Consider the following 24,844-nt stretch of genomic DNA (forward strand, 5'->3'; position numbering starts at 1 on the left):
AGATCCTTTTAATTTCTTACGAGATAATCAAGTGTAAATTAAAGATGTGAACAAGTAAACAAGAATTAATGGTAAATCCATTCACATTTTACTTTGAAAAAGTTCATAGGTCTGTCCAGGGGTACGGCATTGATTTGATTAACAACTGGCCTCTGATCAGTCTGTTTAGATGTTGGAATAGAAATTGATTAATCGATTAGGTCGAATAATCATTACCCCCTACTGGCCATTATCTTTTTTTCTTTTCAATTGTCCTGTCCAACAGCTGGGCAAACAGATAAGAGCTGAAGGCCTCTTGTGTTGCACATATTTTACAGGGGTTATGAATCTTCTGACAAACCAGAGTTATGTCTGAATAAACCTCTTTTGTAATTGAGGCCAAACTTTATTAATTTTATATCATATTTGAAAGTCTTTTGTGTTGGACTGGACGGAAAAGGAAAGGAGGTAAGAAAAGAGAGGGATGTAAGAGAGGGGGGGATAGGAGGGTAATTATAGAGGGGGGGGGGGCATGAAGCAGCATAAAGCAACAAGTTACTGGATTGTTATACTTGTTACGGTGAGGGTCAGATGTAATACAAGTCTATAAGGGCGGGGCCTGTCCACACACACACTCGAATGTTATAAACATACCTGTTGGCTCCAAAAACATTCACATGTCAACATGTACACAATACAAATATTGTTCCCACACGCATACTTATGCCTTCAAACCAACTAGTATGAAACGTGTAGAAAAACCCCCCCATAGCATGATGCTAACACCCCCATGCTTCATAATTTGAATGGTGTACTTGGGATGGTTCTCATCATTCTTCTTCATCCAAACATGCTGGAATTAAGACCAAAAAGTTCTATTTTGGTCTCATTTGATCACATGACTTTCGCCCATGACTCCTCTGGATCATCCAAGTGGTCAATGGCAAACTTTTGATAGGCCTGGAGATGTGTTGGTTTAAGCAGGGGAACCTTCTGTGCCAAGCATGATTTCAAACCATGACGTCTTTGTGTATTTTCAAAAGTAACCTTGGAAACGTTGGTCGCAGGTCTTTTCAGGTCATTGACCAGCTCCTTCTTTGTAGTTCTGGCCTGATCCTCCGCTTCCTTAAGATCAACAAGACCGCACGAGGAGAGATCTTGCATGGAGCCCCAGTCCAAAGGAGACTGACCATCATGTTCAGCTTTTTCCATTATCTAATAATTTCTCCAACAGGAGACCTTTTTTCATCAAGCTGCTTGGCAGCTGCTAAGTGACATTTTTCCTGCTCATATGCCAGTTAACACACCTAAGGAAACATAATTTTACATAATGAAAAATAAGTTGATCAATCTTAGCAGACTGTTTCAAATAAAGCGAAATGGGAAAAGAGCACCATGTTTCCGTCAAATTTCTTTCCAGTAGACATTTTTCTGAATTCACAAAGATGGGATATCGATTTCTCACTTGGAGATTTTTGGTTGTAGATTATCTGTTGGGACATCAGTGTCTGGGTTCTTATGGGTTAAAATGTATCTGAGATTTGTGTGAGTTTGAGAAATGTCTGAAATTCTAAAGGTATTTTCGTCTCTTTTATGTATGATGAAATGTTTAATAATATTAAAAAATATGTCATAAGATATATACTATATAACCAAAAGTATTCGCTCATTTGCCTCACATATGAACTGAAGGCCATCCCATTCCTAACCCATATAGTACAATATGATGTCTGTCCACCTTTTGCTGCTATTGCAGCTTCAACTCTTCTGGGAACGCTGTCCACAAGGTTGAGGAGTGTGTTTATAAAATGTTTTGACCATACCTCCAAAAGGTCATTGGTGAGGTCACACGCTGATGTTGGTGGAGAAGGCCTGGCTCTCAGTCTCCACTCTAAATAATCCCAGAGGTGTTCTTTTGGGTTAAGGTCAGGACTCTGTGCAGGCCAGTCAAGTTCTTCCACAGCAGACTCTGTCATCCATGTCTTTATGGACCTTGCTTTATTTGGAAAAGTCTGAATATTTAGTAGTTTTTTTGTCTATTTAATGTAAAACTATGAATGTGTCGACTGTTGTGAGTGGTAAAAACATCACTTTCATTAAATAGTAAAACAAAGAATCTTTTGACTTGTGTGACTTCTTATGTGAACAGTTACTAAAGAGATGAGATGCAGAAATCTTTTTCCAAATATTTTACAAGAATGACACCTTTCACCTGTGTAGGTGCTCAGGCTGCAGGGTGGGGTAGTCATTAGCACTTTCTCTTCCGGATCTGGCTTCATGCGCTAGCTTCCTCTGACACTCCAAAAATATGCGTCATAGATTTTTTGGAAGGAGTATAACAATTTGTTTAAACAACGATTCCATTCAAGTCATAATTTGTTGTCGCTGATCCGATTCATAGTCAATATTGGTTCATTTTGAATGATCCAATTTACTGACCTAAATTGGATTTAGGACATCTTTAGCTAAAAATTCAACCAGTGTGACTCAGTGATGAATACACTGATACTGAACAGAGCAGGTGAAGTTTTCAGGATTCCTTGTTCTTCTTGCAAAATAATCAAGTGTGAATTAAATATGTGTACAAACAAACAAGTAAACAAGAATTAATGAAAAAATGCATTTGATGTTTTTCCACATCAAAATAATCTAAAGGGAACATTATTAGAACATTCTATCTCACTCTATGGTCACATGACTTTGCTAAATTCAAAGTGTTTCCACACACTGGACTGGAATGATGGCTTGATCATTTTTTGCTGCCATCACTTGTTTGTTGTCCCCCGTGATGCACTTTGTTTTTACGTTACAGTAAAAGAAACCTTCCATGTCTCAATCCAAATGGTATTTCCCAAACCCGATTATTGATTTATCTTATTTTGAAACGATTTTATTATATCAGTCGATTAAATTCTGTTCTGCCTCAGACAGATCTATCTGGTTAAATAGATTTAACCAGATAGATTTTTTTCACCCCCTATTATTTGGTGAATCTAAATTGTTCCTTAGGTGTTAGCATTTGTGTTTGTGGCTCGTTGGGATAGGCTCCAGCAACCCCAACAGGTATTAAGTGGATATAAAAACTAAAGTATGGGTGTTCAGGTGGGAGGCTACACCATAATAACCAAAACTAAAAGACATCTCCCCCGTGTCAGTTCTTACAAAAGCTTTTATTTTTGACCACACTAACAGTTTTTTTTCCCAGACTTTACTAAAAATGGTCTCTCACTTGTAATAGTTTTGTGATCTATTGATTTACTACTTTGAATACGAGTGTTTACTCATAGATTACAAGTGAAAAGTCTTTCCAGCTGTGTGAATTCCGGTACAAGTCTTCAAATTCATTACTTGAGTAAAGACATTTCCACATATTCCACAGGAATATTTCATATAAACAGTTATATGGAAAAGAGTGATCTGCTAATTGAAACATGAACCAGACCGTTGTTCCACAGAACTTTTCTGTCCACTTGAACTCAATGATGAAGAGGGCAGTGGAATAAGGCTAGCATGCTTAACCCTTGTAGACCCCACCAGACAGTGCTCTGAACCTTTTTTCTTCAATGATTTGTGATCTTCACTGGTGTCCATGGATTACATGAAATCTTTCCACCTTTATCCACCTTTATCATGGTAGGTAGACCACATCAATATCAGGGTGGGGTCATCTGGACCCTGTAGGATATCACAAGGGTCAGGTTGTAGTTAGGCCAGCAGAAAACCCAGCTGGGATTCAAACCAGGGCTTCTTCTGATTAGCGAAACTTCTTTGATACACTTTAAAAGTAAAAGGTCTTTAAGTGATGTGAGTTCTCATGTGATGTTTCAAACTCCTTGCATGTTTAAAAGCTTTCTTACAAATTTCACATAAAAAAGGCTTCTCACCTGTGTGAGTTCTCATATGGGCTTTTAAGACGCTCCTTGTAGAGAAACATCTTCCACATACTTCACAGGAAACAGGCCTCTCACCCGTGTGAGTTCTCATGTGAGCTTTTAAGTCGCTACTTTTAGTAAAACCTTTTTCACATACTTCACAGTTGAAAGGTCTCTCACCTGTGTGAATTCTCATGTGGACTTTTAAGTGACTACTTGTAATGAAACCTTTTTCACATACTTGACAAAGAAAAGGCCTTTCACCTGTGTGAGTTCTCATGTGATAGGTTAAATTCCTTGCGTATGTGAAAATCTTGGTACAGATTTGACATGAAAAAGGCGTTTCACCTGTGTGAGTTTTGATGTGAACTTTTAAGACACTCCTTGTAGTGAAACTTTGTCCACAGAACTCACATGAAAAGGGCTTCTCACCCGTGTGAGTCCTCATGTGGACATTTAAGATGCTGCTTTTAGTAAAACTTTTTTCACATACTTTACATGTAAAGGGTCTTTCCCCTGTGTGAGTTCTCATGTGGACTTGTAAGTTTGCACTTTGCATGAAACCTTTTCCACATACATCACAAGAAACAGCCTTCTCACCAGTGTGAGTTCTCATGTGGACATTTAAGATGCTACTTTTAGTAAATTGTTTTTCACATACTTTACATGTAAAGGGCCTGTCACCTGTGTGTATTCTCATGTGAGTCTTCAAATTAGAACGTCGTGTAAAAACTTTCCCACAGGGTCCACACCAAAATAAGCTCTTATGTGAAGGACAGTCCAGCTGAACAGTCACAGAATCACTGCACTGGATATGAGGGTTAGCTTTCAGAACTGGGCTCTCACTTGGTTCTAGCTTGGAGTCCATGTTTTCCTGATCATCCTCAGTGACCATGAAAGCATCATTTTCCTCCTTCATTTCAAGCTGATCTGCTTCCTCACTGATGAATTGTTCCTCCTCCTCCTCTTTGATCAGTGGAAGCTCTGGTTTGTCTTCATCCGGACTGGAGCTCCTCTCCTGTTTCCAGAGAAGCTGCTCATCATCAGTCTCCTCCTTAAAGATGTTTTTCTCTGAGAGGTCTGCAGGAACAAAGTTCAGGAGCAAACTAGTAAAATCATCTAAAACAATAGATAAAAGGAATCTGTTCCCTAACAGACATAAAAGATTAATCAGAGTAATTCCATAATCACAGCACTTATTCATATTATCCACATTTTTATTTCATAACAGCTGCTCTAACTGTAATTAAAACATAATGTGACACGGAAAAGAAAAACTAGCTGCTTTAAGCATAAACCAGACTGTTGTTCCACAGAATGTTTTCTATCCATTTACACTCAAACATGAAGAAGGCAGTGGAATTAGCCTTGTAGGCTTTAAGTCAAAGAAGAGTCTGTTGTCCAAGCAGGAAGTAGTATTTGCAGTTAGGCCTGGAGAAAACCTTTACATTCTAGCCAGGACTTGAACCAGAACTTCTTCTGAATACTTACAGTAAAGTGACTTTCAAATACTTTACAAGTATAAGGCCTATCTTTAAGTTATGCGAGTTCTCATGGGATGTTTCCAATTTCTTGCCTGGATGAAAGCTTTCTTACAGGCTTGTCACCTGTGTGAGTTCTCCTATGAGCTTTTATGTCAATACCTTTGTCACACACTTTACAAGGAAAGGGCCTTTTGCCTGTGTGAGTTCCTATGTGGGTTTTTAAGGCACTACTTATAGTAAAAATTTTCTTAAATACTGCACAAGGAAAAGGATTTTCAACTGTGTGTGTTTTCATCATTAAACTACCCCAATCGGGCAAAAATACCTTTACACATTTTACACAAGAATTTGAGCTCTCATCTGAAGGAGAGTCCAGCTGGACAATCACAGCATCGCTGTTTCTGATCTGAGTGTTTGCTTCCAGAACTGGGTTCTCACTTGGTTCTGGTTTGGAGTCCATGTTTTCCTGATAATCCTCAGTGACCATGACAGCATCAGTCTCCTCCTTCAGTTCCAGCTCCTCTCCTTCCTCACTGATGAATTGTTCCTCCTCCTTCTGCTCCTCTTTGATCAGTGGAAGCTCTGGTTTCTCCTCATCCAGACTGGAGCTCCTCTCCTGCTTCCAGAGAAGCTGCTCATCATCAGTCTCCTCCTTACAGATGTTTTTCTCTGAGAGGTCTGCAGGAACAAAGATTCAGGAGGAAACTAGTAAAATCATCTGAAACATTAGATATAAAGACTCCCTAACAGACAGAAAACAGGAATCAGTGTAATTACAGTGGTTACGGAAAGTATTTCACTCTTTTAGTCCCTCTTTATATCTGTGCGGCCAAAAACTTTCTCAATAATGGACACTGAGCACAACAGAAAAAACAGGCGTAGAAATCTCTGCAATTTACAAAAAAGAAAAACTGGAAGGAAAAAGAAAGCATCACTAAAGTATTCAGACCCTTTTCCTAGTATTGAGTAAAAGCCTCCTTTAGGAATTATATGACTTTATAGTTTCTCTTTCTTTGTAAAATGCAGATCTGCAAATCTTTGAAAATTTGTAGAAATATCTTCATATTTGTTTTTTCTGTCAAGCTAGAGTCCTCAGTGTATATTATTGAGTAATAAAATGAACTTTCCTGATTTTGACAAATGGCCGCAGTGATACATGGCTGCGGGGTCTGGGGGGGGTGGGGGTGGGGGTCTTGTCGGCCCTGACCTGTGGGGGGGCATTCTGGGGGAGGGGGGGGGGTCCACTATTGGTACGGGGCAGGGGGGGTTGACGGGTCGGGGTCTCCGCTGAGGCCATCGGCGGTTTCCCCGGCCGGTTGGCTGCCTCGGTCCCGTCGAGGCCTGACCAGAGCTCTTCTAGGGCCGGCGTTTGGGGGTGGGGGCCTGGGCTTGCTCCGGGGGGGGGGCGGCGCTTTCTGGCTCCTCTCTCTCTGTGTGGGGGGGGTGGTGCTGGGCCTGGGGTGTCGGCGCCTCCGGGGGTGGGGCCCCTGGGCTGGGTGGGCCTGGCCCCCTTGCTGGGGGGGGGGGGCGGGGGACAGCTGTTTGACCACCGGGGGACAGTCTATCAGCTGTCCCCAACTTACCCCCTTCCTCATATAACCTCATAATAGGGTGAGGGGGTGGGGGGCTTAGCCTGCGATGAGCCTTGGGGGGGGGGTTTACTAGGCAGTGGCCCCCCTCCTATGGTTGCCGTATGGAGTGGGACCCCCTCTTTCGGTTTTATTTGCACCTTAGACATGTAGGGCCCTTGGTAGGGGGGGTGCTTGGACATCACTGCCAGCAAGCAGCGGATGTCCTCCTAGCACCCTACCCGCCAATTTTAACCGCACCTTAGACATTTAGGGCCCCTTGGTGGGGAGGGTGAGGGGACGTCACTGTGAGTAATCAGGAGATGTCCCCTTAGTGCCCTACCCGCCAATTTTAACTGCACCCCCCTTAGTACACACACCCCTCCCCCCTCAATATATACATCCCAACATAAACACACACACATGCACACACACACCATCTCAAACACACATACACGCACACACAATTTGCAAGGAAGGTGGGACCTGGGTCCATCTGTCCCCTGCCTCTTCCCTGGTGGGGGGTGCGGGCCCCCCTTTGCAACGGCGGCCGTGTCCCCGGGGTGCCGGCTTCCTGGGCCCGGCGGTGCTCTCTCCGCGCGGTGGGGGAGTTCACATTACATCTGAGCCGGGGGTGTCTGGTCCCTGGGGGGTGGGTTCTGGTCCTTGCTCCTGAGTGCTGGGCCCCGCCAAATTTCCAACTGTGGCCGAGCCTGGTCGGGCCATATTTATAACACCCCTTGTGGGCCCTCTTTTTTTCCCCGGGGTTCCCCCCTCCTGGGCGGGGGCGGCGGGCCCCCTGCCTCGCTCCTCCCTGGACCAACCGTGGGCCGGGCGGATGGTTGCCTGGAGTGCGGGGCGGGTCTCCCTTGGGGGGTCCTGGCTCGTACCTGGGGTTGGGGCGGGGGGATGCCCGGAACTCCTGGGTGGTGGTGGGGTGCTCGTTTGGGGCTGTGGGCGTCCTTCTCCGGTGGGGCTCTGCGTTGGGTTCTCCCGGCGCGGCGGGGGGGGCTGCTCTCCTGGTTGGGCTGGGGCGGCGCTCTCTTTCCCTCCGTGCTTCCCTGGCCTCTGGCTCTGGGGCCTTGCGGCGGCCCTGCTGGCCCTGGCCTGGGTGGCGGGCTTTGTCGCCTGGGCGGCGGTTGTTCCCTGCCGGTTCCCGTGTGGCGTTGGGGGGATTCCGGCTGCCGCTGCTGCTGCGGTGGGGGTCTTGGGGTGGGGATGGCTGGGCACTCTCCCTCCTTCTTTTCACGTTCCACCATCCATTTTAGAAGAACATAAAACCTCACCTGAGCACTGGTGTTAGCTCACCTTTGCACTAATAGCTTGCATGACTGAATGACTGAAATATTTCACACTAGTTGGTTATCAGGCATAAGTATGCGTGTGAACACTATCTGTTTTGTGTACATGTCGAAAGGTGGACATTTTTGCAGCTAGCAGGTGTGTTTATAACATTTGAGTGTGTGTGAACAGGCCCCGCCCTTTTTGTACTGCATTTGAACCTTACCATAATGATTAACAACCAGTAAACTTGCTGCTTTATGCTGCTTCATGGTCTTATCCCCCTTCCCCTCCTATTATCACCCCCTACCCCCCCCTCTCTCTAGCGTCCCTCTCTCTTCTTCCCCTCTTTCCTTTTCCGTCCGGTCCAACACCAAAGATTTTCAGACATGATTGAAATTAATAAAGTTTGGCCTCAATTACAAAAGGGGTTTATTCAGACATACCTTTGGTTTGTCAGAAGATTAATAACCCCTCTTGTTAAAGCAAAATATGTCCAACACAAGAGGCCCTCAGCTCTCGTCTCTCTGCCCAGCTGTTGGACAGGACAAGTTTAAAAAAAAAAAAAAAAAAAAAAAAAAAGGAAGTAGTATTTACAGTTAGGCCTGGAGAAAACCTTTACATTCTAGCCAGGACTTGAACCAGAACTTCTTCTGAATACTTACAGTAAAGTGACTTTCAAATACTTTACAAGTATAAGGCCTATCTTTAAGTTATGCGAGTTCTCATGGGATGTTTCCAATTTCTTGCCTGGATGAAAGCTTTCTTACAGGCTTGTCACCTGTGTGAGTTCTCCTATGAGCTTTTATGTCAATACCTTTGTCACACACTTTACAAGGAAAGGGCCTTTTGCCTGTGTGAGTTCCTATGTGGGTTTTTAAGGCACTACTTATAGTAAAAAGTTTCTCAAATACTGCACAAGGAAAAGGATTTTCAACTGTGTGTGTTTTCATCATTAAACTACCCCAATCGGGCAAAAATACCTTTACACATTTTACACAAGAATTTGAGCTCTCATCTGAAGGAGAGTCCAGCTGGACAATCACAGCATCACTGTTTCTGATCTGAGTGTTTGCTTCCAGAACTGGGTTCTCACTTGGTTCTGGTTTGAAGTCCATGTTTTCCTGATCATCCTCAGTGACCATGACAGCATCAGTCTCCTCCTTCAGTTCCAGCTCCTCTCCTTCCTCACTGATGAATTGTTCCTCCTCCCTCTGCTCCTCTTTGATCAGTGGAAGCTCTGGTTCCTCTTCATCCAGACTGGAGCTCCTCTCCTGCTTCCAGAGAAGCTGCTCATCATCAGTCTCCTCCTTACAGATGTTTTTCTCTGAGAGGTCTGCAGGAACAAAGATTCAGGAGGAAACTAGTAAAATCATCTGAAACATTAGATATAAAGACTCCCTAACAGACAGAAAACAGGAATCAGTGTAATTACAGTGGTTACGGAAAGTATTTCACTCTTTTAGTCCCTCTTTATATCTGTGCGGCCAAAAACTTTCTCAATAATGGACACTGAGCACAACAGAAAAAACAGGCGTAGAAATCTCTGCAATTTACAAAAAAGAAAAACTGGAAGGAAAAAGAAAGCATCACTAAAGTATTCAGACCCTTTTCCTAGTATTGAGTAAAAGCCTCCTTTAGGAATTATATGACTTTATAGTTTCTCTTTCTTTGTAAAATGCAGATCTGCAAATCTTTGTAAATTTGTAGAAATATCTTCATATTTGTTTTTTCTGTCAAGCTAGAGTCCTCAGTGTATATTATTGAGTAATAAAATGAACTTTCCTGATTTTGACAAATGGCTGCAGTGATACAGGGAAGAATTCATTTCTTACAGTAGTTCCAAAGACTGTGACATCATAAATATTGTCAACATCTTTATGCAATATTAATTAAAAGTTTGCACTCATTCATCTATAACTCTTTTTAGTCAGAATTAAAGGTAGCAATCTCTCATTAAATTTTAACTGTGGCAGTCGGTTTTAAAAGAAAGGTAAAACTGAGCAGCAACTGTTCAGTTTTTTGTCATCGGTCAGTGGCCGCCCAGGCACATATGGAGGTCGTGCAGTGGCAGGAAGGCAGCAGCGCAATAACTGACTGATGGGAGGGTCTCCAAGGTCCCCCAAATTGACCGATGATCAGATGATTTCAGGCCGCTACCCTCCAGCCCCCCCCTTCTCCCATTCTGCCTTCTCACTGCCACCTGTTATAAAAACTGTTAGAAACCACACGGAAGCAGCGTGGGCACTTTTGATGTAAATATTATAATTGTGTATGTAAGTAGTATGTAATTTTGTTTTGTGAGCTGCACATATTTTCTTGATTTTCTTGTGCACTGAGAATGTGCAGCAGTGCAAGATTGAGCAATCGCGCAGTGAACATTGGCCCAGGTTACCGGGCCGCTGCTGGCTGGTGGCACTTGATATGGACGGCTGCTGTGTGGAAACATTTAGGCATGATCTAGGCCAGCAATCTGGCTGCTACCACCCAGTGACCAATGATTTTCAACAAAAAAAAAAATGAAATCGGCCAGCAGCAGCTGAACTTGAAGATTCCGCCGATGGCTCCTCATTGTGCGGTGGCAGTTGCGGTTTTGACCGTAGCACTTACCACTTTGCTCCCGGCGGCCTGATTAATGTTGGTAAACAGCAGCCACCATCAGTGAGTGAGTGTGTGTGAATGGCTGGATGGGACTGTGACCATGAAGCTCTTTGCCATTAAAAACTGTTAAAAAGCTCTGTGCCTCTCACTATTTGTTTTATTAATTCATTCATCTTCGTTTCCGTTTGTTCCCTTTCGGGGTCGCGGGGCTGCCGGAGCCTATCCCAGCCACTGTGGGCAAAGGCATCCTTGTCGCAGGGCCACAATCACACCTATGGGCAATTTAGATGAACCAATGAACCTATGAAGCATGTTTTTTTTTTTATAACTTTATTTATTGAACATTTTTTGTATTAAACACACATACAGAGTGTATAATGAAATTTAAAAAAAAGGCAATCTGTAAAAATAAACACTCGAATGTCAACCCGTCCCACCCCCCAACCCACCCACCCCCTTCAACAACCCCTAAGAGGCCAAGTCAAACACAGAAAAAAATAAATAAGAAAAATAAAAAAACACAAACCACTTGGGCATTTAAAGATAAGAAATAGGTTCAAAAAGAAGAGGAGAAATAAATAAATAAATAAATAATAAAAAGGGTAATTAAATAAGTAGTAATAAGTGAGAAAACCAGAGTAACAGCAGTGGCTGTTCGTTGCACTGGTGCTCAGTCAGCCTCCAGATTGTGAGGAAATGTCAAGGAGTCCATATATTGTAGGAAAGGGCTCCAGGTCTCATGAAACACCCTGAGTGAGCCTTGAAGTGAGTACCTAAGCCTCTCAAGTTTGAGATTATAAAGCACCTCGCGGACCCAGCGGACATGCGAAGGGGGACGGGGGGAGTTCCAGTTCAGCAGGATCAGCCTGCGTGCTAACAAGGTGGCAAATGCAATGGCCCGCTTCAGTGCACTTGGCGTGTCTGAAGTTGGGGGGAGACCAAATATTCTATGACGCATGTTTTTGGCCGGTGGGAGGAAGCCGGAGACCCCGGAGAAAAACCACACATGCACGGGGAGAACATGCAAACTCCACACGGAAAGGTCCCCCATACATGTTCTGTTTCAGGTCCCCCACCTGGGACTTGAACCAGGGGCCTTCTTGTTGTGAGGAAAGAGTGCTGACCACTGCACTGTGTTTCATAATAATAAACAAAAAAACAGTCTTTGTCAGAAAAGTTAACGTTTACATACCTATTCTTTGCAGCTTTATTACAGGAATCCTGATGATGTTCCCCAGCCGATGATCCAACAAATCCGACTCAATCTCCAGCTTCACATGCGGGTCCTGGTTCAGGATCAGCTGTTCTCCCTCCCGATTACTGCACAGTTCTTCTGGTGTCTCTTGGATCTGGGATTCTGGTTCTGCTTGGTCCAGACTGGAGTTCATCTCTAGGTTACAAAGCTGCCATTTGTTCTGAACTACTTACAAACAAAAACCAGAAAACAAAGTTATTAGCCAACTTTCATCCTCAAGTCTTCAAAACTTCTACACACAAATCCGCCGCGAAATCTACGGGCGCCGCCATATTGGCTATCGCCATTACTGCGTGGCTGTGGACTGTGACTTACCGCTGCCCTCTATTGGATTTTCAATGAAAGCATTTCTAACGCGAATATCACAGGTGACAGGTAGATAAACAATGGCAAAGGAAAGGGAAGATTGGGTAGATGACGTCAGGCAGTGGCCAAAATTAACCGATGCAGGTAATTTAATGACAAGATAATGTATTAAGGCGCGTATTCATTGATGACAGCAATAAAACCGAACGCTATCATTACTAGCTGTGTTGCTAATATGTTCATTAGCTTGCAAACATCTAAAACACGTCTAGTTGTAGTAAAATAAATGTTTTTACAGGTATCCAGGATAATTTTATTATTTTATCATTTTTGTTAAATGTCTTGGGCCTGATTCTGTTCAGCGTATCCCTGGGCAACCAAACAATCACCTTTTCCCTCATAAACCTTGCAAGGATTGGTCTCCAAAATGTAAATATTTCAGATGCAGTGGTTCTACTCACTCCAAATCGTTTACCCAAGTCAGTGAACAATAAACCCAAACGGAGTCTCATTAAAACAAGCAAAAATTGTTCATGGACAGCCAATTTGGTATTAAGTGGTTGTGAGCAAAAAGTCAGAACGGCTCGCAAAAGTAGCCAGAAACTGTCAGCACATAAACCTGTATGAAATATAAAGTCTTTGTTATTTAAATTTTTCGCTGACACTGATGGCGTTGGATCAGTCTGAATGGCACAGTCCTTCATCGGCTTGTTACCGCTGCTGAAACTGTAGTTGTGGTCCATGTGATCTGGCCACTGGATTCCAACATCAGGTGTTTGCAGAGGCAAATTTTCCAAATTTCCAACATCCACATCTGTTTCCATTGGTTCAATAGCTGAGTTCAGGTGTAGTGGCTGAAGACATCTTTTTCTGGGTGGAGGTCTAGCTGGAGTTACCTAAAGAAAAAAAAAAGAGCTGTGCATTAGTAAAACATGAGAATGAAGCATATTTAAACTAACAATGTGATGCAATAATATGGCTCTGCTAAGAGACCTACTTACATGACAATCATAGCCCATGAACAACACAGGATATGGATTTTCTCTTGTGGGTTGTCCGTCAGGAAAATGTATCCCACACACCTTAGTGAAACATAAATATACATACATTGGTTGTTGTAAATACTTCTGAAATACTTTGCACATGCACAATTCCATTTTACCATCCTATTTATTAATCCCTGGAGGGGTTTTACAGATAATATTGTTCTTTTTTGTGGTTTAAGGGGCCAAAATTGTTGTTAATCCCCATCCTTTTTAGTCTCCTGTTGTAATTGAAGTACTATGTGGATTTATTATTTGTGCAAGAATGAAGATTTGTCTATTTGACATACTAGTTTAATTATTTCATAACACCAATCACAAAATAATCAAAAAACCAATTGGTTGAGTACATTTAACCAGCCATAGCAGATGTTTTTTTACCCAAAGAAAAGCAACGAGGACAAACAGTTAAGCCAATGCACAGAAATAAACTACAGTAACTTAATTACAGATCATACAAAGCACTAAAAACAGAGCTTTAGTCTTGTAAAATCATATTTTCACTTGGAAACACTACGACATGAAAGCTTCAGCTGTGTTTTCGCCTGTGGCTAATAATGTTAGCATCTTAGACCGCGGTCAAGTGAGCCGACACCGACTAGCTAGCCGTCACTGACTTTTTGCATGCGCGTTTACATCATAGTTTACGGTGCACACCGCCAGTGAGCAGAAAAGACAGTATACAGCGCTAATATCACCCATGTCACAGTTAATCATTATCAAATAACTTTCAAATAAAACTTTCAATGGAATATTGTTGTTAATGATGTTCACAAATATCACAGCAAGTTTGTAGAAGATTTGCTGTATAAAATTAGAGATATTGTCATTATAGTCTCATTCAGGCCTCCTCATTCATAGTCAGTGTAACATGGAAACCACCTAAAATGCCAGTTTATTAAAAGATTACACAAAGGTTTCACTTAACAATATTCCATTGAAAGTTTTGTGTAATCTTAGACAGAAGCCACTTTAGAATGAATTGACATGACTGGACCAGATGTGGCATTTTCCGTGGAGAATCTTTATTACTTTTTCATTCCATGCCATGCCATGCTCAACAACACACAAAACACTCTTGTTAGTGTTCAAACTCACTTTTAGAATCTGTCTGATTGCAAACATTTCAAACAAACCCATTATTCTTGGTAGTTCATTATAGAATGGTCAGACATGCAATATAAATGAATAAATCTGTACATCAAATGACAATATAGAGCTGCAATATCTCTCATTAATTCCTGAGCACAGTACATGTTATTTGATAATGATTAATTGTGACATGGGTGATATTAGTGCTTTATACCGTCTTTTCAGCTAGCTGGCGGTGTGCACCGTAAACTATGATGTAAACGCGCATGGGAAAAGTCAGTGACGGCTAGCGTGACCGCACTTCCACAGATGTCGGCTCACTTGACCGCGGTCATCTTAGCTGTTATGTTATATTACACCCTCTGTGTGCAACATGTGGCATTAACAGATCGAACAATCAAAGCCAAACGTACCACAGTATTCTTGTTTGCTGTGAAGCCATTTCGGTTTATGTATTTCATCCACTTTTGACGCACATCTTGGTCCTCCGCTCGACCAGGAAATCTGTGTAATCCATAAGGCCGTAAACACGGGCAGTCTAGGTGCAGCAAAGGTTTGTGAATTTCACAAACAGTCTTATTCCAGGCCTGTATTTTTGCACTGCTGTTAAAGCAGCCGAAAACACAACATGTTCTCCCCGGCATCGTTCAAAAAAAAAAAAATGGACAAACTTTTTGCATCTAAGCTCGCTTGTAAACTTGCAGCGAACGTCTGCAACAGCCGCTGCGGGACCAACAACAAGCTACTTTTCTGCTACTTCCTTAGCAGCAGAGCACCGCAGTAATGGCGCCACTACTTTACTTCCGGGTTTCGCCGAATTTGTGTATAGCTGCAGCTAAGAGAGCCTTCTGAATATTTAAGGATTTTATGGAAAACGTCAGATGGAGTTTTCTGCAGCATTCTGATGGAAACCTTACCCTGAGGAAAACCAACTTTCAGTTTCTGCTCACATGGTTATATATTGTCTTATCTGTCAAACTGTCAACAAAACCGACTTGTTTTAAGCTTCGGCAGCAGTCAACACTATTATATTCCAGCATGTAATTAGAGTATATGCATCAGTTAGTCTGTGAGAGTGATCTATCGGCTACTAGAGCTGGGTAACTTGTGTGAAGAGCTGAACAAACTGCTGTCCTGATTCCCTGTGGATTGCAAAGCCCTCTTATCTGACAATCTGAACAAACCTCAATCTGCTAACACATCCTTGAGTTTCTGATCATTTCCCCTGCCCACAATCTGTTGATAACGTGGATGTTCTTGGCGTTGTTGTTTTTTTCACCACCAACTTATCACACAATGACAGATCATCATGGACAAATCGGTCATTACTTTGCACGTATCCGTTCATTTCTTCAGTTCTCAATCAAAAGAACTACAAACTCTTTCAGTGCTTAGTTTATAGCTTAACTGTAAGACAGCTGTGGTCAAACATCACGTTTTATTCAAATTGATCAGACATTTTTGTTACTGTGCAGTTTTTGTTTTGTGAAGACTGCCATCAGCCTAGTCATTTCATGGATAAATATCCCCAAACTGTAGAAATCTTATCAAACAGTGACAGCCAACATTACAAATCAAATGACAGCAAAGCTAAAACCGGATACTGCTGCCTTTTTCCAGACATGATAAAAATTACGTCGCCCTCTAGCGTCACGGAGTGTAAAAACAATCAAATATCAGTATGAAAATTTATTTTGAGTCATAATTCAAAGTTATATGCAATTCAGGCTTGGAATATGAAAATACATTTTGCAATCTAGAATTTAATATTACAGAGGGCTAGGTAGTAGAAACAACTGTTGCAATTAATCCATATTTCAAGTTTATCTCCTGGTGTTGTTTGTTCAACGCAGATTTATTCTATTCTTCCTTAATTTGTCTTTTTGGTGCAAAGAAACTTTCCTAAGATGTTTGTTATGTACTAACTTTGCTTGGCGGTCAGTGCACCTTCTTTAAGTGGCCTGGTCCTGTAATTTGCCTGTGAAATCATCATGACCTGTGTAGTTCTAACCATACAACCTTAACAGGAGAGAACCAACCCCAATGAAAATGCCACAGAGGAGTCCCCTTTTAATAATATGGACCATAGAGATGGGATAATCGTAAGAAACTTGATGTCAAAACACAATAAACACTGAGTCATTTATTGATTTCCTGAAATTAAAAAAAGATTTAATATATTTTACATGTAACAAATGAATATTTACATACAGTTCCACCTTAAGGTCCTGCTGCAGTATCTGTTCTTCAACCACGTTTGTGCGCCCATTTTCTCAATCTTATCTGCCTTTGAAGATAGACCTTATACAGCTCCTTTGCTGTCAAACTGAAAGGAGGGATTCAAGGATTGTTCAGTAATACAACATTTATGGAAGGACAACTGTAGACCATTCTTACACTGCTAGGATCATAAATCACTTTGTAATTAAACAAAGACACTCATCTGGTACGGAATCCCCAACCATACTCTATGAAAAGTCAATGAAAATCTATTAGTCTTATGCTTAAAGGGGGTAAATGTAATTTATAATATGCTGATTTTTGTGGATATTCTAGCATTGTCTAGTTCCTTTTCTCATGAAAACGATGATGAGGATTGTCCATGTTGGATTTCAGTTTTTGATATATCCTCCTTTTCACTCACCACAGTCACAGACTCAAGGGGACATCCCAGAACGGAGCCAGATTGCCACACAAAAGGGCAACACTGTCTTCTTGACGTATTTTTCTCTTTAGGTAAAAAAACAAAACTCCACAAACAGTAAATCACAACGATCCAAGTTCCAAGTCAAATGCCTGTTTACAGAACATTTTCAAGCGTTTTCAGCAGTTTATTATAGTTTTGTTTAATATATGATTTAAATACACATTTGCAACTTTTTACATACACATTAAGAAAAAATGATTGTCATAGCGTAATGCAATATCTCACACAATTGAATGAAAAGGTAATTTATTATTCAAAATCTTCATGTGAGAAACTGGTCTTCTATCTTTGTGAATCCTGATAAATGTATCTTTTACATAAAAAAAACCATTTGTTTTATTTGTTTTTACTTTACAAAAAAAGATAATGCTGTTTTGAAATTTTGCTTACAGGTATATATAAAACTCTGATAAAATAAACATATTTTTTCAATATATAAAATCATTGATCCACAAAAAAACTTTTTATTGAAAAATATTCCACAAAATTCACAACAAAGAATTGTCTGGGCAGTGTAATTTAAAGATTTAATGAAAAAGACAAAAAAAAAATGACTTCTTTGACCTGTGTGAGTGCTCACGAAGACATTAAAGTCAGGGCTTGCAATGAAACTTATTTACATGTAACAGGCCTTTCAGCTGGGTTTTTACTTTGGTTTTAAATTGAATATCTTTTCTTTACTGTAACTTTTTAACAGACTTTACAAGTAGAGTCAACTGTTTGGGTTCAGTAGTGGATATTGGAGTCACTACTTGCAGTGAAACATACTTTACTTTCCAAATAAGGTCTAACTTATGAGAGTTCGTTGGCTTTTCCCTGTACTACTTTAATTTAATCCTTTTTCACATACTTCTAGGTGAAAAGCTTTTCACCTGTGTGAGTTCTCATGTGGACTTTTAATTCACTACGTGTTGGGAAACTTTTTACACAAACTTCACAGCAAAAAGGCCTCTCACCTGTATGAGTTCTTATGTGGACTTTTAAATGACTACTTTTAATAAACGTTTTTTCACAGACTGTACAAAGAAAGGGCCTTTCACCTGTGTGAGTTCTCATGTGAGACTTTAAGTCGCTGGTTGAGATGAAACTTTTTTGACATACTTCACAGGTAAAAGGCCTTTCACCTGTGTGAGTTCTCAAGTGGACATTTAAGGCAGCTCTATGCATAAACCGTTTTTGACATACTCTACAAATAAAAGGTTTTTCACCGGTGTGAGTTCTCATGTGATCGGTCAAACTTCTTGCCTGGATGAAAGCTTTCTTACAAATTTCACAGGAAAAAGGCTTCTCGCCTGTGTGAGTTCTTGTGTGGATTTTTAAGTCACTACTTGTACTGAAAAGCTTTTCACATATTTTACAGGTAAAAGGCTTCTCACCTGTGTGAGTTCTCATGTGGATTTTTAATTCACTAATTGAGGGGAAACCTTTTCCACATACTTCACAAGAATAGGGCCTCTCACCGGTGTGTGTTCTCATGTGGGTTTTTAATTTACAACTTTGACTGAAGCTTTTGCCACATACTTTACAAGAATAAGGCTTCTCACCTGTGTGTGTCCTCATGTGAACTTTTAGGTCACTGCTTTGAGTGAAACTTTTCCCACATACTTCACAAGTAAAAGGCCTTTCACCTGTGTGAGTTCTGAGATGAACTTTTAAGTCACTATTAGTAATGAAGCTTTTTTCACATACTTTACAGGTAAAAGGCCTCTCACCTGTGTGAGTTCTCATGTGGACATTTAAGGCAGTACTTTGAACAAAACTCTTTTCACATACTTTGCAAGAATAAGGCCTTTCACCAGTGTGTATTCTCATGTGAGTCTTCAAATTACTACGTCTAGTATAAACCTTTCCACATGTGTCACAGGAATGTGAAGTCCCGTGTGAAGGAGAGTCCAGCTGGACAGTCACAGCATCAATGTTTCTGAACTGGGTGTTTGCTTCCAGAACTAGGTTCTCAATTGGTTCTGGTTTGGAGTCCATGTTTTCCTGATCATCCTCAGTGACCATGAAATCATCATTTTCCTCCTTCAGTTCCAGCTCCTCTCCTTCCTCACCGATGCAGACCTCCTCCCACTCCTCTTTGATCAGTGGAAGCTCTGGATCCTCTTCATCCAGACTGGAGCTCCTCTCCTGCTTCCAGAGAAGCTGCTCATCATCAGTCTCCACCTTACAGATGTTTTTCTCTGATGGGTCTGCAGGAACAAAGATGCAGGAGAAAACTAGTATTAACAGGGACAATCAGTATAATTATATATTCCAGTGTTTTTCAACCTTTTCTGAGCCACGGCACACTTTAACCTTGACAAAAATCCCGCGGCACACCAGCATCCAAAAAATAAAATAAAGGAGTAACTCCTAGTCTGTACTGATCTACAGCTCCTCCACAATCTCATATGCAGTTTTGTGATAATTGTGGCAGAAAAAGATGGAAGTTGCAGCTGTTTTTTCTAAAAGATGTAATAAAAGTTAAGTTGGAAGATTTAAAAACTGTTTGAAGACTTTTAACAAGGAAGACTCATTGTACGCTGAGACGCTTTCACTTTACCCAATGCATCATGGGAGATGTAGAGCAAACAGCTGCCAAACACAGACAGACTCGCTTCTCTGAGCTCCATTGTTTTGTTCACTTTATCCACAGTCTGACACCGGATCCCGCGGAAAGCTACACCGCTAAAGAAGAGCTACCGGGTATAAAGCCTGATCGATCTGGATTTATTATTTTAGGAATTACCGATTCAAAGCGAAGAGCCTTTTCCTTTTTTGGGAAGAACAGTAATAATTGCCTGGTTCCTAGTTTGCTGAAATTTTTTAACCGTGTGGATTTCCTCAAAAAGTTTACATTAAAAAGGGGAAAATTTAGAGGAAATTGTTTTGTAAAACTTTACTGGTTGCCCATCTGGGCCTAATGTCTTACCATTTTTGAAAAAAGTTTTAACTGTGTTCCCACTTATATGTTCATATGAAAACTTACTTTTCTGTAATCAAGCCGTAGCAACTTTCAGACTCATGTTTGCTCCTACAGACATGATGAACTTTGACCTGCTTCTCCTGATTTACCACGTTCCTCCCAGTGGCCTGGTTGTGTAGCTACACAGCAGCCACCGTCAGTGTGAGAGAGTCTTTGGCTACTCTGAAGGTAGAAAGGTGCTATACAATATACTACAATTTTTAAAATAAAAAACATTATTCATCAGAACAGTTACAGTTGACCTACCTATGCTTTGCAGATTTACTACAGGAATCCTGATCATTGTCCTCTGGTGATGCTGATGATCCAACAAATCAGACTTGAACTCCATCTTCACATCAGTCTCCTGATTCAGGAGCAGCTGCTCTCCCTCCTGGTTACTGCAGAGTTCCTCTGGTTCCTCTTTGATCTGTGAAAGTTCTGGTTCTGCTTGGTCCAGACTGGAGTGTCGCTCCTGCTTATATAGCTGCCATTCCTCGTCATCCTCACAGACATGTTGGTGTTGAACACCTGGAGGAAAAAACACAAAGAAATGATTTGCCCCAATTTTAAGTTGCTAAGAAACAATTTTGTTTCAGTATGGCGAATTTATTTGTACAGTAGTTGTACGCAGAGGCAAGTAATTTTTTTAGAAAGGGTTTTACTATAAACATTTAAATAAAAACAATTTAAATCAATAACAGTAAAAGCTGCTTTGAACTGCTTCTCCTGCTTTACCAGATTGCTCCTGGTGGCCTGGAGCAGGTAAACAGCAGCCACCATCAGTGTGTGTGTGTGTGTGAGTGAGTGAGTGAGTGAGTGAGTGAGTGAGTGAGTGAGTGAGTGAGTGAGTGTGAATGGCTTAAAGGGACTGACCACAAAGCTCTTTAGCAGTAAAAAAGCACTATATAAGAACACGTCACTTACCATTTGTTTTATAATCATAAAACATCATTTTTCAGAAAAGTTAGAGCCATTTACACATTCTACGACGTTTGTACTGGATTTGTAGAATTGGTCAACTTAGTAGCCCAGCAGTTCTATTGGCTGAGATGTACGACGTAGTAGATGCGCATTGTTCTTGTTTGTTTTAGTGAAGCCTTAGAGCTAAGAGAGCGCACTAGTTTTTGGACCGTACTTTAACGTTCTTATAATATGTTAATATGTTTCGTACCAATAAATTACTTTCCAATCCACTTGGAAAGTAAACATTTGAATACAAAGATATAGGACTGTGGAAGCTCATTTAAGAAAGACGCGTCAACTATAAGCTTCGACTCTACAGCTTAAGTGTCCCTTTCAGAAATTAGAATGAGCCACACTTACAAGAACAGTTCAAGTTTACATACCTGTTGTTTGCACCTTTCTAACGGGATTCATAATGATGCTCCCCAGGTGATGCTGACGATCAAACAACTCAGATTTGAACTCCTCCTGTTCTCCCGCCTCATTACAGCACAGCTCTTCTGGTTCCTCTTTCATCTGTTGAGGTTCTGGTTCTGCTGGGTCCAGATTGGTGTTCATCTCGTTAAAGAGCTTCCATTTGTTCTGAACTCCAAACAGAAGAAAAAACAACACATAACATTAAAGTTACCATGTTGAAGAAAAACACACATTCTAAAGTTTTTGACGTTTCTTTAAGAGATCTCTAGCTGCAGTGACATTTCACATGAACAAATGTATTCTGTTGGTGTTCAGACCAACCTCTGTCTTCAGGTGTGTGAGATCTTTATCATCTTATCTTTCTCATATCGTGAATTTCTCCTTCATTTGTGCACATTTCGATCCAAATCTCAACTTCCACTTTTCTGTCAGTTTTAATTCTTTGACCAAATGATTGTGGAAAATGTATTATATTACAAACATGCTTGTGGTAATATAAACAAATTTACTGTGAAAAGCTAAATATAAAAAAAGAAAGAAAACGCATAAGATCCAGAAAAGAATATTAAAATTTATGTGGCATTTCAAATTAAATGAAAAAGACATATTTCAAAATCACATCTAGAAATGTCATTGCTTTCAAAAGCCCCCATTCATAAACAAAGGCCTGCATCATCATTCAATCATCTTTTTCAATACATCATTCATTAAGTCAGCCAGTCTTTTATTGGTCATCTTCAACCCTTGTGTGTTTCATCCAGGCTGGGGGGTTCTTCACAAAGCAACCCAACATTTTTGTGTCAGAGGTGGGATCCATGTCTGAAGGTGGAAACGGTAAGAACCTGATTTGAGGCTCGGTGACCAATCAGAGCCGGCTGAGGGTTAGCAGGAGGAGGGTTCAGCTGGAAGTGGGTCCCTAAACATTCGTCTGAAGGGGGATTCAGTACCAGCAGATATAGAGCCGGTGCCTGGCTCACTACAACAATGGCTCCAATTTCAGAAAGACATGAGTGAAAGGTGGGATTAGGAAGCAGTACGGCAGGAGAAAAGGTGGTGCCAAATTCAGAGGAAAAACTTCAGAAATGACATGAAACAGCAGCAGCAACCGCCAGGTGAAGAACATTCTCTATAGATGTCATCACTGGGTGGTGAGAGTGGTTCAACACTCATGGGAAATGCTCAAACTTAAGTAAAAGTAAGAAGATAAATAAACAAAGCTATTTTAAAAATAAATAGGAGATGATTAATGAAGTTCTTCTGTCAGCAGAAACAAGCGGGTGAGGAATGTCTTCTTCATAAGTTCTCTGTACTTGTTGGTGGAGAACACCTGTCGCACAATAACATCCTGGATAAATCATACAGTCATCAGTATTAGCCTAAATAACAAAAGGCGTTTTTATTTAAATTCACAGCTACAGTAGTGTGTTGGAAGATCCAGACCCCCCTGATGCAACAGTAGAATAAATCCAACAACACAAGAGGCCTTCAGCTCCTGTCTGTCTGCTCATCGGTTGTTAAAAAAGAAAAATCCTCAGTCATTCCTCTGCTCTGATCTGGACATTTCTTCCTTCATCCTTCAGTCCTCCATCAATAGCAACCTGATCCTCTTTTGGATCACAAGGCTGTTGCCGATTTACTTTCTGGTCATAATGAATCTCACTTGTAAGTCATTTTAATTAAAAGAATTTGCTAATGATTACGAAATTAAAATGACATTTGTCATTCTTGGGCAAAGAGAACATGGCCCACAAATACATGTTTAAGTTGTTCTTTAACTCCAACACAGAAATGATAAAGTGAGTGTCCTAATTTTTCCTAAACTTGAGGGAAAAAATGATTTTTAGACAGAGGTTTATGTACCTTTTCTTTGTGTTCCAGGAATCCTGATGGTGTTCTGCAGACTGCAGTCCTCATCCGACTCTTCTTTGAACACAGACATGATATTTCCACAGGTTTTCAGAGTTTCTTCACATTAAGACTAAAACTGTACCGGTGAGCAGCTGCTCTCCCTCCTGATTGCTGTACAGTGAGTTCCCCTTTCATTCGTTGAGGATCTAATTCCGCTCGGTCCAGACTGGAGTTCCTCTCACTCTCACAACCACGTTGCTGTAACATCTGAAGGTAAAAAAAACACAAATGACACTTGTGGTAGTTAATTTCTTAAATAAATAGTAACTATTAGCGCAGGGTTTAAATCGAACTCTATGACTATTCGTGCACTGTTGTTGTTGCTGCATTCATTAAGTCAAGTCAAGACAGACTGCTAGTCAAACACAGAGCATTTCGTTACCTTTTATTGGACATTTGAAGTTATATTTCGACTGTGTAAATACGTTTTCGTTTTGTGACGTCTGTCGTCAGTTTAATCAACTTAAAATTGGCTAACGCGAAATTTACGGGGATACTTTTGACTGAGACGCTAGAGCTAACAACGGCATTCCTTCAATACTATGGAACCGGAAACTCCGACTTTAGCAGACACGGTCTTTTACACTGCCCTCTAGCGACACGGAGTGTAAATAAAACAAACCCGCGGTTTTGCTGGTTGACTGACTAATTGATTGAATTTTCTTTTACGGACTAATGGTTTTGTCACTTTGTGCTTTACTCCTACTCCTGTTCTTGTTCTACGGAGGGCCTTTAGATCATGATCTCTTAAACTATTTTCGTATTTTCAAGTTATTTGAACCAGTTCATATTACTTTTTAAAGCAACTAAAAGGTAAAACTTTTTTTTCATGTGAAAATATAAGCTTTTTTTCCTCTTCAAAAAATTGCTGTGCTCAAAACTTAGATACAATTATTTTATTCCTGCAACTTATCCCTACACAAATGTTGTATAATTACTAGGGGTGTAATGATTCATTTTACCAACGATTTCATTCAATATTTGTCAAGTTATTTTGCCCCACTTGAAGGGGAAAGCATCAAATGGAGGAAACGCCAGCAGGAATCCATGAACTTGTCCCTTTTCTTTTCCTTGCATTTGTTTTTAGACAGAGAACGTTTTCTAGTTGTATTCAAAATCCACCTTATCAGGTACTATTAAAGGTGGAGCTGTTGTACACACGTACATAAATAGTTTTTCCCTGTATGCTTTCCTTCTCTGTTAGATTATTTGGGTGACCTGTGATGCCCCTTCAGAATCAGAATCTTTTTATTGGCCAAGTACAGCAAATGTACAGGGAATTTGTCTTCAGTTACTTGTGCACTCGTGCAAACTACCAAATATAATATACTATTGTATTTATTATAAAAGTTTAAGAGATGGGATGCCCAGGATCATTTTTAATGTAATTTCTATATTTTCATTCCCTTTGTAGGGGA

General features: G+C 40.8%; 2 protein-coding genes across 4 annotated transcripts; both read right to left on the reverse strand.

Moving 5' to 3' along the window:
• Positions 1 to 3,764: 3,764 nt before the first annotated feature.
• On the reverse strand, positions 3,765 to 15,769 carry LOC101156382 (zinc finger protein 2 homolog). 2 transcript variants are annotated; one of them, XM_023965647.1, is made up of 7 exons: positions 14,895 to 15,766; positions 13,348 to 13,428; positions 13,062 to 13,242; positions 11,978 to 12,205; positions 9,281 to 9,520; positions 5,774 to 6,013; positions 3,765 to 4,931 (listed from the first exon to the last, which is right to left on the reverse strand). In XM_023965647.1, the coding sequence occupies exons 1-7, from the start codon at positions 15,123 to 15,125 to the stop codon at positions 3,775 to 3,777; spliced, it is 2,358 nt and encodes a 785-aa protein (XP_023821415.1). In that variant the 5' UTR covers positions 15,126 to 15,766; the 3' UTR covers positions 3,765 to 3,774. The 2 variants fall into 2 exon arrangements, with proteins under 2 accessions (XP_023821415.1, XP_023821416.1); XM_023965648.1 differs by lacking the exon at positions 5,774 to 6,013 and having other exon boundaries at positions 14,895 to 15,769.
• Positions 15,770 to 16,631: 862 nt separating this feature from the next.
• Positions 16,632 to 24,215, reverse strand: LOC111949116 (oocyte zinc finger protein XlCOF6-like). 2 transcript variants are annotated; one of them, XM_023965668.1, is made up of 5 exons: positions 23,809 to 24,215; positions 23,379 to 23,633; positions 21,485 to 21,688; positions 20,403 to 20,666; positions 19,234 to 20,318 (listed from the first exon to the last, which is right to left on the reverse strand). In XM_023965668.1, exons 2-5 carry the CDS (start codon positions 23,455 to 23,457, stop codon positions 20,314 to 20,316), a joined length of 552 nt encoding a protein of 183 aa, XP_023821436.1. In that variant the 5' UTR covers positions 23,458 to 23,633; positions 23,809 to 24,215; the 3' UTR covers positions 19,234 to 20,313. The 2 variants fall into 2 exon arrangements, with proteins under 2 accessions (XP_023821435.1, XP_023821436.1); XM_023965667.1 differs by lacking the exon at positions 23,809 to 24,215 and having other exon boundaries at positions 16,632 to 19,380; positions 23,379 to 23,503.
• Positions 24,216 to 24,844: the final 629 nt, after the last annotated feature.

The sequence above is a fragment of the Oryzias latipes genome, chromosome 17, assembly GCF_002234675.1.
Source record: "Oryzias latipes chromosome 17, ASM223467v1".
Classification (NCBI taxonomy): Eukaryota; Metazoa; Chordata; class Actinopteri; order Beloniformes; family Adrianichthyidae; genus Oryzias; species Oryzias latipes.

Bases quoted from the DNA above. Each gene is read 5' to 3' on its own strand.
- LOC101156382 (XM_023965647.1), bottom strand. From the start codon at position 15,125: ATGCCGGGGAGAACATGTTGTGTTTTCGGCTGCTTTAACAGCAGTGCA. The intron at 13,243-13,347 runs GTAAGTAGGTCT...TTTTTTCTTTAG, and splicing joins TCATGGGCTATGATTGTCAT to GTAACTCCAGCTAGACCTCC. The intron at 9,521-11,977 runs GTATGTAAACGT...TTGTTCCTGCAG, and splicing joins AATAAAGCTGCAAAGAATAG to ACCTCTCAGAGAAAAACATC.
- LOC111949116 (XM_023965667.1), bottom strand. From the start codon at position 23,457: ATGTCTGTGTTCAAAGAAGAGTCGGATGAGGACTGCAGTCTGCAGAAC. The intron at 21,689-23,378 runs GTACATAAACCT...TTCTGTTTGGAG, and splicing joins TCCTGGAACACAAAGAAAAG to TTCAGAACAAATGGAAGCTC. The intron at 19,381-20,402 runs GTAGGTCAACTG...TTGTTCCTGCAG, and splicing joins AGTAAATCTGCAAAGCATAG to ACCCATCAGAGAAAAACATC.